Below are 14,131 nucleotides of genomic sequence, written 5' to 3' on the forward strand. Positions count from 1 at the left end.
TTTGATTTTGTACAGAGGCACTCAATACTCATTGAAAGTGAGGGACAGGAAGTATGCCTTGCATCAGGAGTCGACTCTGTGAACAAATACAGTGCAGCCCAGTGGTTGGCTAGCAAAAGTCATGGATAGTCATGGCTGGTATAGTGCCACTCAGAAGCCAGAGCCTGGAAATGCGCGTCTGTCGTTCAAGTCTCCGGTTTGGGAACACTTGGCCTTCCATGTGAAATACGTAAACTGACAAAGACTAGTGGATAAGTAGAAAGCAGTGCATTGCAATTGTTCAGTAGAGTTCGATGCTGCACCTCAGCCAATGAGGAACTACCATCCATCCATTTTCTATGCCGCTTCTCCTCATGAGGGTCGCGGGGGCATGCTGGAGCCTATCCCAGCGGACTTCGGGCGACAGGCGGGGTACACCCTGGACTGGTCGCCAGCCAATCGCAGGACACAGACAAACAACCATTCACACTCACATTCATACCTATGGACAATTTAGAGTCGCCAATTAACCTAACATGCATGTTTTTGGAATGTGGGAGGAAACCGGAGTACCCGGAGAAAACCCACGCACGCACGGGGAGAACATGCAAACTCCACACAGAAAATGCCCTAGGGAGAATCGAACCCAGAGCTTCCAATGAGGAACTTTCATTTCCTAAATATTTAAAAATTCACACTGTTCAAACTGTTACTGTTGAACTTGCTTGTGGCATTCCTAAAAATAAATTCTGTAAACTAGAGGTGTCCAAAGCATGGGCCAGGAGCTATTTTTGGCCCACAATTTTTTTTGTATAGGCCTTATCCTAAAGAATAAAATTAATTCAGTTTTAACGAGATATATTCTTAGATATTATACTAACTTTTTTTGTCACCTATAACACAAAGGAAAGGTGTGGATGTTTTGTTCAGATAGTTTTGCATATATTGACCTACATGGGATTGGTTTTAGCATTTAAAAGCGTACATTTTTATTTGAAAATTGTATTTATTGGAGAATTGCTTGCCAGCAGTTAGCAGTTTTGTATATTTAATTTTCAAAGCTAAGCAGTTTATTTTGTATCTTGTTCCCTTACTGTACCAAAAATGAACAAAACCGTGACGTTAAAATCAAGGTACGTAGGAACCGTGATTATGGCATACCGTTATACCCCTAATTCTCGCTATTTTCAGTTCATTAATCCCTCGCTTTGAATTTTGCGGCTTCACTGTATCACAGGTTTTCAAAAATGTATTAAGTAATAAATCACTCTGTTTTGTGGTTGAATACGGCCTATTATTAGTCCGAAATATGCATATTGAAGCAAACTATGTATTTTTGCCTCAATCAGAAGATGCATTCAAAGACGTTGTGATGATGGTATTATACACTGGTCACAAGCTGTCATTGTTACTGTAATGTTCGGTGAGACACAAAAGCACCAGACGTGATCGCCGAAACAACAGGCTTTTATTGCAGGGCTACTGTTGCGGACATAGTCCTAGGCGATCTAAAACGCAACCCTGAATCCCCGACGTCACTTCCTGTCTTCCGCCTACCACTCAGCTCCTCTAGCATCGGAACACATTTACAGCAGCACACACAAGCACGAGTCTTATTTATGTCTTAAATGGCTTATTTTCTGTCTTTTTATGTCCACTATATTGGGTAATCCAAGTGTAAAGTTGATTATAGAGGTGTTATTTCATGTTCAGAGGGCTCTAATCATGTTAGAAAACATATTTAGATGGTCGTAAACAGGTTTTCTATGTTCTAACTATAAAAAAATATTCAATTTATGAACATGAACGTAAATTCACTTATTACGGTTAGCTCTGGAACCAATTAACCACGATAAACAAGGGATTACTCTATGAAAATAGCATTTTGTTGTGTTTTGTGCATACAGGAAGAGGTGTTCGACTCTACTATATAGGTGGGGAAGTGTTTGCTGAGTGTCTGAGTGATAGCGCCATCTTTGTCCAGAGTCCAAACTGCAATCAACGGTATGGATGGCATCCAGCAACAGTGTGTAAAATTCCACCAGGTAACTCACAGAAGCGTCCAAGTTTTTAGTTTTTCTTTAATGTCCAGTATTGCTCTGTACAGAACACTGTATCATTAAATAATAACAAAATCTTAGAAACTAATTTCAAATCAGCTTTTCCATTTAATTCTAAGTGGCTATTTGGGAATTCACTGGCAAGAAAATCAAGCCTGCAGTAAAAGTTATTAACATAATTTTTTCATGCCAAAGGCCTACTTATCAATCACTTTCATGTGTGTATTTTTACCTTCTCAGGCTGTAATTTAAAAATCTTCAATAATCAGGAATTTGCAGCATTGCTGGCTCAGTCTGTCAACCAGGGCTTTGAGGCTGTATACCAACTCACTAGGATGTGCACCATACGCATGAGCTTTGTCAAAGGCTGGGGAGCTGAGTACAGGTGAGCTGCATCATATTACCTCATTACATAAATCAATACAGGTGGTCCTTTGGTTTAGGGCACATGTGTCAAACTCGTGCCCTGGAGGGCCGAGACGTTGCAGGTTTTCTCTCCAACCAGTTTCTTCAGCAAGTGATTTAATTGATGAGCACCTTCCCTCAAACTGAAGGTGTTGATCATTAAACTCACCTGCTTTAGTGACTGGCTGGAAAGAAAACCTGCAGTGGCTCGACCCTCCATGACACGAGTTTGACACCCCTGGTTTAGGGTAAAACATGGCTGCCATAAATTAATTAAAAAGGTAATTTTGGGCCCTAAATACGAGACTCGCTCTAGAACTAGCATAGCTAATTAACTTTTTAAACTTCATTATGTCTCGTGAGCGGCAGTGCACCAAAGAAAAGGAAAGCCATCACCATGGAAGTGAAAATGAACATCGTAAAAGGATACACGCCCACCAATATTGGCTGCTTTTTTGGTCCCAACTGCCATGACCATCATTAAGGATAAAGATTATTGAATGCTGAGGGGGGGGTCATGGAGATCTGGGAGGAGAAGAGAAGGTTATCCTTCCAGACAAGCCTGGGTCTTGAAATTAATCTTTTTATTACTGTATTTTATGTCCTTCATGTGTTCTGTGTACAGTGTGAGTAACGTAGGACTTAATTTAGGTATAATTTACACTTGCACTAAAATCTGGTTTATATCACAGTCTAGGAAAGGGACTCATTAGTAACCCGAGCACCACCTGTATAGAGATGTTAAAATGAACACATTTCATATTTGGACAACCTGTGTTGCAGCTCTTTTTAAGACAATAAACACGACATTTGTTAAACGGCCTTTGTTTCACAGGAGGCAGACTGTCACAAGCACTCCATGCTGGATTGAGTTGCATTTGAACGGTCCTCTACAGTGGCTAGACAAGGTTCTGACTCAGATGGGTTCCCCGTCTGCACGCTGTTCCAGTATGTCCTAAACAACAAAGGAACCCCACCTTCCCAAAAAAGAAAAAAAAAATTCTATTGTTGAGTCCTATCTTCGGAAACCCAGCAGAATTATTTTTCTGTCATATACGTCATAGTATTTGTGACCCTGTTCCATATACCTCTAAACATATATACACACATTCACGTGCGCACACGCTCACCCTCACACAGATTTTTCAGTAAACAATTTGGCACTTTGTTAGTCATCTTTGTCTTGCACCTTGTTAAATTCCCCCGAATCCTGTATTAATATTTCATCATTTTGTGGTACAATGAAAAGTGTTTTTGTCCAGGATACCAAAAATATCAGAATATTTCTCAGTGTTGCGGAAAGGATTTTTCCTCCAGCCCGCACCCGACTTGTTCTGAGCAATTATGTTTTCGTTTCTCTGAGAAACATGGCTCATGAGGATTTCTGTCACTTAGCTTAGTGGGGAAAAAAACAAAAACAAAGCAAAAGTGGCCGTGGGGCTGAACTTTTATCAAATTTGATGAAATCCACCTCACTGTTTGCTAGGCTTGACCCCTTTTGTGTCGTTATAAGACATACTACTTAACTGACGAATAGGAATGTTGGTTTAAAAATCCGCCAAAACCCTAAACAAACTGAAAAGTCAGTATGTTTGTTAATTTTTTTGTCATTATATGGCAGTATTTGTGTCCACGATGAAGTCAGTCTGCATCCCGACATACAGCCTGGTTTACAAACTAGGCTTGCAGGGTGCACTGGGCGGGAACCAGAGAGTATCGGCTATTGATGAGAGCTTTTTTGCTTTATGACACGACACCGGGAGTCCTTGCACTCCGAGGGGAGGCATTGAAATGTCTCCCCAGGATTCACTGAAAGTATCCATCATTGATTTTTAGCCTGTATCCCAATTGTTTTGCTACTTTTTTGTATTCTCATGTATTTTTATATATATATATATAAATATACTTCAAACATTTCTGTCATTCGCATTTTCTATTAAAGTAATATTTTCAATAACAGCTGTTTCAAAACTGACCTGGAGGGTTTTGGTTTCTTTCATTTAGCCCCACAGGTTCAGCTGGAATTCATTTCCAGTAGCGGCTCTTTGTCCCACTGGAATTTTTCTTCCTCCGTATGTTCTGTACCCTCTTTTTAAAAATGTTTTTTTTTTCCAAAGAAATGTGGTGCGTTTTTAATTATATCAACAAAAAATGCCAGAAACAGTCAAAATACAATTTTCTGCAATGGGCTGATTCTTTTCATCGCTTCACGTATTTTTGAAAAAAGAAATCATGAGGCTTTTTGTGCTTCGTCCAGAAATTTAATGTCCGCTTGCTATCATTGGCTTTTGAAGTTCTTCAAACGTGATTACTTACCTAAAGACGAGTGCAAAATGTGCCCCCTCACTGGGACATTTGGTGTTCAAGTGTATTGTATTTGTTCTGTATATGAAATATAGAAATACAACACTTATTTGCTCTTCCCTTATTGTCAGTATGTGGCTGGTGCAAGTTCAACATGACCCCCGCCCCCTCCTTGATGTACATGCATTCATGTCATGGCACTAGAGATTGTACTTGAAATGCACCTAGTGACTTGAAAACGCGGAAATGATCCATGTGTTACATAATTGTATCTTTGGCCTACAACATATGAATGTGAAAAAAACCTTACAAAAACCAATGTGGACCATACGTACATATACATTATAGTAGTACAGTATGTGTGTATTTAACGGTTATCTTTTTTGCAAAGCAGTCAGTATAGTAGATGTTGCAATTTTACCAGTAGAGGGCGATATTCTTAGAGCAGTTTTTTTTCTGACCATGAGCTTCTCAGGCGGGGTATATTATGCAGACTTAATAAAACACTAATAAAGATTTCTATTCTCCTGACTCATGTTTACTCATTGTAGTTTTACACCAGGGCTTCTGTTCTAGAACTCAAAACAAACCAAAATGATATCAAATCATGCAATTGTTATTTTTCATTGTTTCCGTACTTTTAGCTGAGTTGTACGCTTGGCAATACAGTTTCAGCTGCTTTTGCTTATCTGTGGAATTAAGGTCCTTTGTTGCCTTGGCCATATGTTTTGGGTCATTATGCTGGAAGAGCCATCTACAACACATTTTCAGTGTTTTGCCTGAAGCCAGGAAGTTCTCATCAGATTCAAGGGTACATGGCCTCAAACATTAGGCATTCAACTTGGGTTTTCTGGACATTGTGTCTCCTTATTGATATAAACCTACCAAAATGATGGACAATTTGCAACAATAAAAGTGACATCCACATGCATCATGGCCAATTATGCTAATTTGGCAATGGCAACGCACTGCCACGACTAGATTGCTGTCCTGTGGGAAACATACTGTACAGTGTAAGTTACTACACAATAGTCACAGCCAGGTATTTCACAAATGGTTTAATTAGATAAATCATACCTATCAACATATGTGTTGTAAAATAAAGGAAATATTCCGGAAAAATTGGAAAATTCGAATCTTCCCAAAAAATTTTACAACCGTGATATTTTATTCACGTACTTTTTTTTTTGAAGGCGTACTCGACTTACCTGTTAGAGGCTGTATTACAAGATGTTGCCAGAGTGTTGCCGAAATGAAATTTAAAATATGGGAAACTAATGAAACGGGAAGGCACCGGGAAAGTAAGTCAATACGGTAGTTTCCTGGTCGAAATAGGAGGTTTGACGGGTATGGGAAAAAGTAGATAATAACTTTCGTCTTACTGCTTTTATTTTGCAGCGCAAAATACAGCCGCCCTTGTTTTTTCCTCACTGGCCACCGTAGGCTACGTCAGAAGTAAACACTGTGCTAACTGTAGCTATACACTTGGAGCTAACATGGCTTTTACTCTGTACTCCCTCATTCAAGCAGCGATTTTGTGCGTGAACGCCGTGGCTGTTTTACACGAAGAAAGATTTTTGAGTAAAAGTAAGTTGTACTAATTGTGTACCTTTGTTTTTCATTCCAAATGTAACAATTTTGACAGCTAATGCTAGCTACCATTTCTACAGAGGAGCCTTTTTCAAGGGTCATACCACACGACTGGCAGAGCTTAAAGGCTGGATAGAATTACTCCATCAGTTCTAATTTATATGTGTCTGATAACTTGTAAGTGTAATGAGAAGAATTACAAGAGTGTCACTGTCGATGTATGCATTGTAGTTGGCTGGGGAGTGGACCAGAGTGTGGGAGGATTTGGTGATGAACCAGGCATCAAAGTGCAGCTGATGAACCTGATTCGCTCTGTAAGGACCGTAATGAGAGGTGAGCGTCACAACCCGTTTTTAAATATATAAATATTTCTTCAAATGTGAATGCCTCAGCACAAATCCCAGTTACACATTATTTACACAGTCGATTCTTTTGCAGTTCCTTTGATCGCAGTGAATGCTGTCTGCATCATTTTGCTGCTGCTGTTTGGATGACGAAAATGAGTGGGAAAGTAATTGGATGAAGAATCTGAGTGAGGAAAGAAGCAATTAATATCTCAGGAAGCTGTTGATGTTTAGAATGTTGAAAAACAAAAAAACCTATCACACAATAAGACTTTTGTCTTTCAAGTTTTTTGCCCTAATATGTAGTGGTGTAAAGAAATTGTGAAATGCGTTGTATTCCTGTTAATAAAGAATTTGTTGCATCGCACTTGCCGTCCATTCAGCCGGGGGTGGGCGATACTGTATTTTTTTTGTATCGCTCTGATACCAGCTAAACACAGCGTAAGTTTTGCCTTACCTTTTGACCTTTTGACCTCTTGACATTTTCAGGCTCCTGCAATAATTTTGTGATTTTTGCCTTGAATTTGTTGAATCACATGGTGAATAAACCTCATGGCGAAATATATTATTTTTTAATTTATCCCTCTTTATTTGTGAACACTTTAATAGTACAGGCGTCCCTTGCCACTTCCGGTTTTCGCGGCTTCACTCGCACGGTTTTTCAGACTAAATAGAATATTATGTATTTAATTTCAGTTCAATTAGGTCAGAGACCAAATGAAAGGATCAGGAAGTTCTTGTTTTTTTTAAGGTTTTTTTTAAATTAAGCATAACCCAGTAGTTAACAATAGTGAACTTTTTGACAATTTGTCAAATTGTATGACTTATTAAATTTTTTATGAGCTGTAAACTGTAATCACTAAAATTATTAATAAGTGTAGAAAAATGTTCTTGAAATATTTCCAGTTAATCTATATGAGTTTCAAATTTTCTAAGTCATTGAGATGCACCAGTATATAAAAACAATAAAGTAATAAAACAATATTTGTCTCAAGTCAAACTTGGTCATACTGTACTTAGATGCACAAATTTTGGACGGATGGGAAATGTGTTGTATTCCTGCAGAAATAGTCGCCCATTGCCAGCTTGTTTGTCCCATCACACTTGCCGTCCTTTCAATTATTAACTAGGCTTGGACGATACTAAATAATACAAAGTAACAACGGGGTAAGTGTTGTCGACACCGATGCTTTTTAAACCACTTTTCAAGTTAATGCAACACAATAAAAACATATGCGTGTCAAATAAATATAGAAGTGAACTACAAAGATAAATCACAGCACGATTTTATCGACCAAACACTGACACCCTGGTTGGTGTTGACCTCTGGATCGACTTCGATAACTTCTTCCGGTGTCTTGACGAGTTGTGATTTGAGTACACAAGTGTCGGCGTTGTCCTAGCAAAATGAGATATTTGCATTCTTATTGTATTGCTTCTCTCTCCGTGTGTTCTGTGTATGTGGTGTACGCGTACATCTACCGTTCTCATAAGTTACTGAAAACAAATGCACTCAGCTACGACAGACTTCCGAGTGTTGCGTATCTTTTTCTGAAATGTCTGAGTAACGCTCTTACTCGGAGAAAAGGCAGTTTGTACAAAAAGAGTAGGAAGAGGAACGGCGAGGTGGTGTATGCCGTCCATAACTGCAGGTAAGCGCTAGCTACTTCCGCACAGAGCGGAAAGGTGAAGTGAGTGTTTGTGTTTCAGGGTGGACGTGAAGCTGTTGAGGAGCTTCTGCAGTGCCACAGGTTATGGTTGGGATTACCCAGACAGTCAATACAGAGACATCCCCCTCTGCTTCCCTCAGGAGATGTGCTACAAGCTGCTGCTGCTGGCCATTGCTGATGACAACTTCCTGTTGAGTCCCCTTGGTAGGGTCATTCATCCAGCATTTTTATAGTGTTCACACTAGTGCAGTGGTGTCCAAATTTGCAAGCTGTTTTTTTTTTTTTTATCAGCCCTCAGCACATTGTAAAATAAAATTCAATGGGAAAACAGTGATTTTAGAGAATAAAGACATCATTACGATAAAAAATTACAAGAAAAGTTGAAATATTTTTGAAAATAAGGAGCAGAACAACAGCAAAAATATAAAGAGCAGTCATTTTCTGAGAATAAAGTTGAAATAGAAAGTCACAAAAAAAATGCAACTTTTTGTTTCTCATATTACATTAAAAAAATGTCTGTTTTCATTAATAATTCAATGTCTTGAAATGTATTTTCTCGTAATATTATGACTTCAATCCTTTAATATTTCCCATATTTTGACTTTATTCATGTAATATTTACCCTTTTTTTCCAACCAAAATTTACTAAATATTCAACTTTCTCTTTTTTTTTTGTCCCTCAGCATGTTACCAAAAATAATGTGTGTTTTCTTTTTCTTCTTTTTTTTTTAAAACACAATTTTTTAATTAAAAAAATATGTAATCAAGTTGGAAAATTTGTTTGGGAAAAACATAATATTACTAAATTACGTCAAAACATTACAGAAATAAAATGATAATATTCTAAGAAAAAAATTCCAAGGAGAAAGTTGAAATGAAACAGAGGAATAGGGCAGCAAAAAAAAAAAAAAAGTAAAATGCAAGGAGAAAAAGGTCGTACTAATAATGGGCTTTGTCACCTTGCACACAAAGCTGTTTTTTGTTTAAATGTATAATGTCTTGGCATATCTACATGGGTTGGTTTACAAAATGTAAATAAAACACCAAAATGGCACTCCTTTGATTTTTTGGTATGCGGCGGTCGGTGAGAAAAGTTGGGACACCCCTGCTCTAGTGGCTGATGTTTAATTAAACACATGCTGACTGTACAGTAATACTTGTAGTTACTTGCTTCACGATGTGATCACCTGACTTCTCCAGGTCTGTTGTGTGTGCGTCAGAGCATTAAAAGCCATCAACCAGTGGATGAGCTGAAGAAAGGTCCCTTTGTGCTCCGAGTTCAAGTCCTGGTGTACAGACTTGTTGATGCGGGCGTGGAGGTGGACGTGCGTCTGTCAGCTTTTTCACGATGTGAGAGTGTTGTATGGGAGAGCATCATTACACTGCTGTCCAAAAACGAGCCCCAACAAGCCAACAAATGTGTAGCCAAGAAAGAAAATGAGGGTGAGCATTCATGTGAAGATAGCCTATGAAAGCTCTTTTGATAGGCCACCGTGACATGGCAGCAATTAACTGAACCGCTTTATGTTGCTTGTGTTGGCAGGTGAAAAGAATGAAGTGGTGCTGACAAATGCGAAGCAAGTGGAGCTGAGCGTTCCCCTGAGCACTGGGCCACCATGTCCCTGGTCCTTCTTTGACCACTGGCTCCTCTTTCTGCCAGCCGGCCTGCTAGGCTTGAAGTTGCGTCCCGTTTCCAGCGTGTGGATGTTGTCTGTCTGCCTGGCTGAAATAGAGAAGCGTGATGGTAATTCTCCAGCACTTCTTTGTGATTTGATTGATTTTACGTTCCAAAATCACCCAAGCTGTGTGACCACTCGCTCCCTCTCATTGCATGTTGACCTCACCAGGGGTCGGAGTCGTCACATCTCCAGTGAACATCGTGGCCCAGTTTCAGGACCCTTTGTTGGCACCAAGCAAAGTGAAACTTTTATTTTGGAAGTGTCCTACACAAGATCTCGCCTTTCAAATGCAGCAACACAGCAGCGGCAGCAAGTGTCACTTACAGGGAATGATATCGCGGACTTAACAGGAAGTAATGGTTATCATTTTTGTCAAAAAAGTCTCATATTATTGTCTCCCAGGGAATATTTCATGCATAAAACTCAACGTGAAACATTATGAAGGAGGATTAGGACCACATTTAAAAGAAAAAAAGTGGAAATATTGAATGTTTGAACAAGATATCGCGCTAACAATAATAAAGATTAAACACACTTCTTAGCACAGGGTTGTCCCAAAAAAATGGGCTGTTTTTTCCTCATTCACCATAAGCAGGTAATAATTTCTAAATACATTAATAGTTATACTGTAAATACAAGTATAACGTACAGCATACATGCGCCACTACTGAAAAAAAACAAATTTTTTTACATGTTTTTATCTTTACAAGGGCTGTCCAATGATGAAAATACACATTGTTTAATCAGATTAATCACAGTTAATAAATTAATTCATTGTGACCAATCACCATTTCCAACTGTGAAATATGCCCATTTTGACTGTGTTTTAGCCGACATATAGAGTCCTGATAACAATTTTAAGACCAGTTGAAAAATTGCACGAATTAAAATTTTGCACTATTGGACCTTAATCAGGTTCTAAGTAGAGTTCCAAAATGCAAAATGAAGAAATGGGAGTATGACAAAAATGTATTTGAGTAAGCAATTTATTGCAAACAACCGTTTTCTATGCCGCTTCTCCTCATGAGGGTCGCGGGGCATGCTGGAGCCTATCACAGTGGACTTCGGGCAACAGGCGGGGTACACCCTGGACCGGTCATCAGCCAATGGCAGGGCACATATAGACAAACAACCATTCACACTCACATTCATACCTATGGACAATTTAGAGTCTCCAATTAACCTAACATGCATGTTTTTGGAATGTGGGAGGAAACCGGAGTACCCGGAGAAAACCCACACACACACGGGGAGAACATGCAAACTCCACACAGATGCCCAACGGAGAGTCAAACCCAGATCTTCCCGATCTCCTGGCTGTGCGGCCAACACGCTAACCGCTAGGCCGCAAACAACCATTAAACTGAAATAGGCATCAAATGTTAAGGACTCAGTAATGAGTAGTTGTGCCATTCTTGTTAATCACCTCAAAAATTGGATTGATGCTTCATTGAGGGCATCCACTGTCTGGATCTGATGTCCATTTTTGTAAACGTTCCTTGTCATCCATCTTCAAATGTTCTCAGTTGGATTTCGATCAGAGGAACACACAGTATGGTCCAAAAGAGTGATGTTATTGGAAGAAGTCACACTGGCGGGCATTGTTAACTGCAGCGTTATCCTGTTGAAAAACCCAGTCATTACCACACAGATGAGGGACTTCAGTCATGAGGCGTGCCCCTCCAACATCGACACATAACCAGCTGCCGTTTGACGCCCCCGCACGACCTGAAGTTCCATTGTTCCATTGAAGGAAAAAGCACCTCAGATTTAGTGGCGTTGAAGGAGACAAGGCCTTTGGAGACATTTTTTTGTTTTTAAAACCCTTCTTTTAGCATTTTGAAGCTCTACTTAGAAACGCCTGAAGATCCAGCAGTGCAAAATGTAAATTCTTGCCATTTTTCAACTGGTCTTAAAATTTTGATGAAGAGTTTATGTACTGTATTTAAGATGACGTATGTTTAAGAACAGCTCCAAATGAACTGAAAATATAAATCAAGCTCAAGCATACAACACACACACACGTCTTTTTGCAACGTCTTTTGCATGTCTCCCTGCAGTCCCTTTCAACTACAGCAGACTACAGGCTGGAGTTACAGTTACAGTTATTAGCATTGTCATTTTCAAACGCCGTTCAACAAGAATGCAACGTTATCACAATGAAATCAGGGCCGTTGCTCCTTTTTCTTCTCCCCAGAAAATTTTGAGATGGTTTCTCTTCCCTAAATTGCTGTTTTGCAACCACGTAATAACGTGAAACGTATTTTGAGTAGGTGTGCTCGTTGCACACAAACACAAGACACAGCTCTGATTGCTCCACTTGACACTAATGTGCGCCTCATTCCTCGTTGGGTGGAAAAGCTTTTCAATATTTGATCCTGCTCATAATGCTGTTTGCATTTTTCATGTATGTAAGAGTCTGTCGTCCTTTATTATTTATTGAAACACCTTCACTGTGTAGAACAGACAGGAAAAAAGCTTTGCACGCTTCCCTGCACTCAAGAAATTGTTATTTACTATCAGGAGACGCTATTACTAAAATATGAGACTATATAGTAGTGACGGGCATGTATGGGCCCAACGTTTCTCTCATCATGTTGGCTGCAGACCAGTTTAGAGTGTAGTCCTCCTTTTTGTCCATATTCCTCTGGGATTGGCTTCAGCATCTGCACAACCAATGATTGGGCATTTTCTTATTGGCATGGGGTGGGCGATACCGATACCGCACACGTTGGTACTGATCCAATACCAAGTAAATGTAGAGAACTTTTAGATAGTTTTCACTTGAACGTTTTCAAGATCCTTGGACGTTTTTGTGATTTTTGCCTTTAATTTGTTGATGATGATTGTAATCACAATAAAACAGCACATTTTAGGCAAACAAAAAAATATGTAGCCTCAAGGACAGGGTGTCCCATATATTCATTTATTTATGGTGGTCCAAGATTTGGATTCGGTCCTATCTGTGTAGCCTGTAGTTCTAATTCCATACAGTGGATGGCATGGCATCGCTGCTTAGTCAGAGGCACTGTTATTACCAAGTGGCCGCAAGGCATGCTGGGTATGCCACAGCACCGCCCCTTGACGCTACAATATAGTGAGATATGGGATCATGTACAATGACGTGCACATTATCTTTAAAACAATCTGTAATCAGATGTGTCACTTCAAGTTACCTCATGTTGATCACGGCTGCAAAGTGACCCAAAATGGAGCCAAAGAAAGTTGCAAGCAAACACGCCAGATTAGATAAGACCGGTTACTCGGCATCCGCTTCCGCTGTATAACCTGCACGGGTTTGGCCGTCACGATGGGGAGCATAAACATTGCATTGTGAAGATGCCCTCCACACACTGTTCAGCCATTAATTGCGCTAATATACGGTCCAAAAGACCAGGTTCGTCATTTTTCAGGTTTCCCAAAGACAAAGACAGATACGTGTGATAAAGAATGTGTAGATTTCTAACACTGGTAGTTGTAAATAAACAGAACAGTGGCCAAGACTTCAGGTGTATTCCCACACAATATAGCTTAAAGCTTTGTTTCTCTGGCTGCTTAGTTGAATTAATGACAAGTCAGTGATGATGATCATTTAGATTATTGTCTATGAAATGTATTGACGATGCCATTCCTGAAATAAATGCTGCATTGTATTAATACTTCCAGTTAATTACCCATACAATATAACATTTCTGTTGTGCCTGAACGTCATGAAAAAATAAACTGATTTTTAAAAAAAATCAACTAACTGGACTGGTAATGAATGTATTAGTTGACTGGAAAAAAAGTGTAATAAAGAAGGAAAAAGTTGGGCATTTCTGTGTGGAGTTTGGATGTTCTCATCGTGCGTGCGTGGGTTTTCTTCCCACATTCCAAAAACATGCATGTTAGGTTAATTGGAGACTCTAAATTGTCCATAGGTATGAATGTGAGTGTGAATGGTTGTTTATCTATATGTGCCCTGCGATTGGCTGGCCACCAGTCCAGGGTGTACCCCGCCTCTCGCCCGAAGTCAGCTGGGATAGGCTCCGGCATACCCGCGACCCTAGTGAGGATAAGCAGCATAGAAAATGGATGGATGGATGTACTGCAGCTCATAT

The 14,131-nt window shown here is 39.6% G+C and overlaps 3 protein-coding genes across 4 annotated transcripts in view; all 3 read left to right on the plus strand.

The window, feature by feature from the left end:
• Positions 1-5,279, plus strand: part of LOC129180125 (mothers against decapentaplegic homolog 2) — a 16,497-nt gene extending 11,218 nt beyond the window's left edge. Inside the window, exons 9-11 of the mRNA XM_054774236.1 lie at positions 1,887-2,024; positions 2,280-2,424; positions 3,280-5,279. Coding sequence (XP_054630211.1) covers positions 1,887-2,024; positions 2,280-2,424; positions 3,280-3,403 — 407 coding nt within the window. The 3' untranslated portion in view covers positions 3,404-5,279. The remainder of the gene's footprint in view (positions 1-1,886; positions 2,025-2,279; positions 2,425-3,279) is intronic.
• A 911-nt stretch (positions 5,280-6,190) lies between these two features.
• Positions 6,191-7,063, plus strand: LOC129179514 (immediate early response 3-interacting protein 1). Its single transcript, XM_054772825.1, has 3 exons — positions 6,191-6,335; positions 6,570-6,671; positions 6,777-7,063. Exons 1-3 carry the CDS (start codon positions 6,245-6,247, stop codon positions 6,830-6,832), a joined length of 249 nt encoding a protein of 82 aa, XP_054628800.1. The 5' UTR covers positions 6,191-6,244; the 3' UTR covers positions 6,833-7,063.
• A 513-nt stretch (positions 7,064-7,576) lies between these two features.
• On the plus strand, positions 7,577-13,797 carry si:ch211-12e13.1 (uncharacterized). 2 transcript variants are annotated; one of them, XM_054772819.1, is made up of 5 exons: positions 7,577-8,334; positions 8,393-8,556; positions 9,553-9,795; positions 9,896-10,096; positions 10,200-13,797. In XM_054772819.1, the coding sequence occupies exons 1-5, from the start codon at positions 8,090-8,092 to the stop codon at positions 10,376-10,378; spliced, it is 1,032 nt and encodes a 343-aa protein (XP_054628794.1). In that variant the 5' UTR covers positions 7,577-8,089; the 3' UTR covers positions 10,379-13,797. The 2 variants fall into 2 exon arrangements, with proteins under 2 accessions (XP_054628794.1, XP_054628795.1); XM_054772820.1 differs by having other exon boundaries at positions 7,577-7,849.
• Positions 13,798-14,131: the final 334 nt, after the last annotated feature.

Source organism: Dunckerocampus dactyliophorus, chromosome 4, assembly GCF_027744805.1.
Source record: "Dunckerocampus dactyliophorus isolate RoL2022-P2 chromosome 4, RoL_Ddac_1.1, whole genome shotgun sequence".
In the NCBI taxonomy this organism is placed as follows: Eukaryota; Metazoa; Chordata; class Actinopteri; order Syngnathiformes; family Syngnathidae; genus Dunckerocampus; species Dunckerocampus dactyliophorus.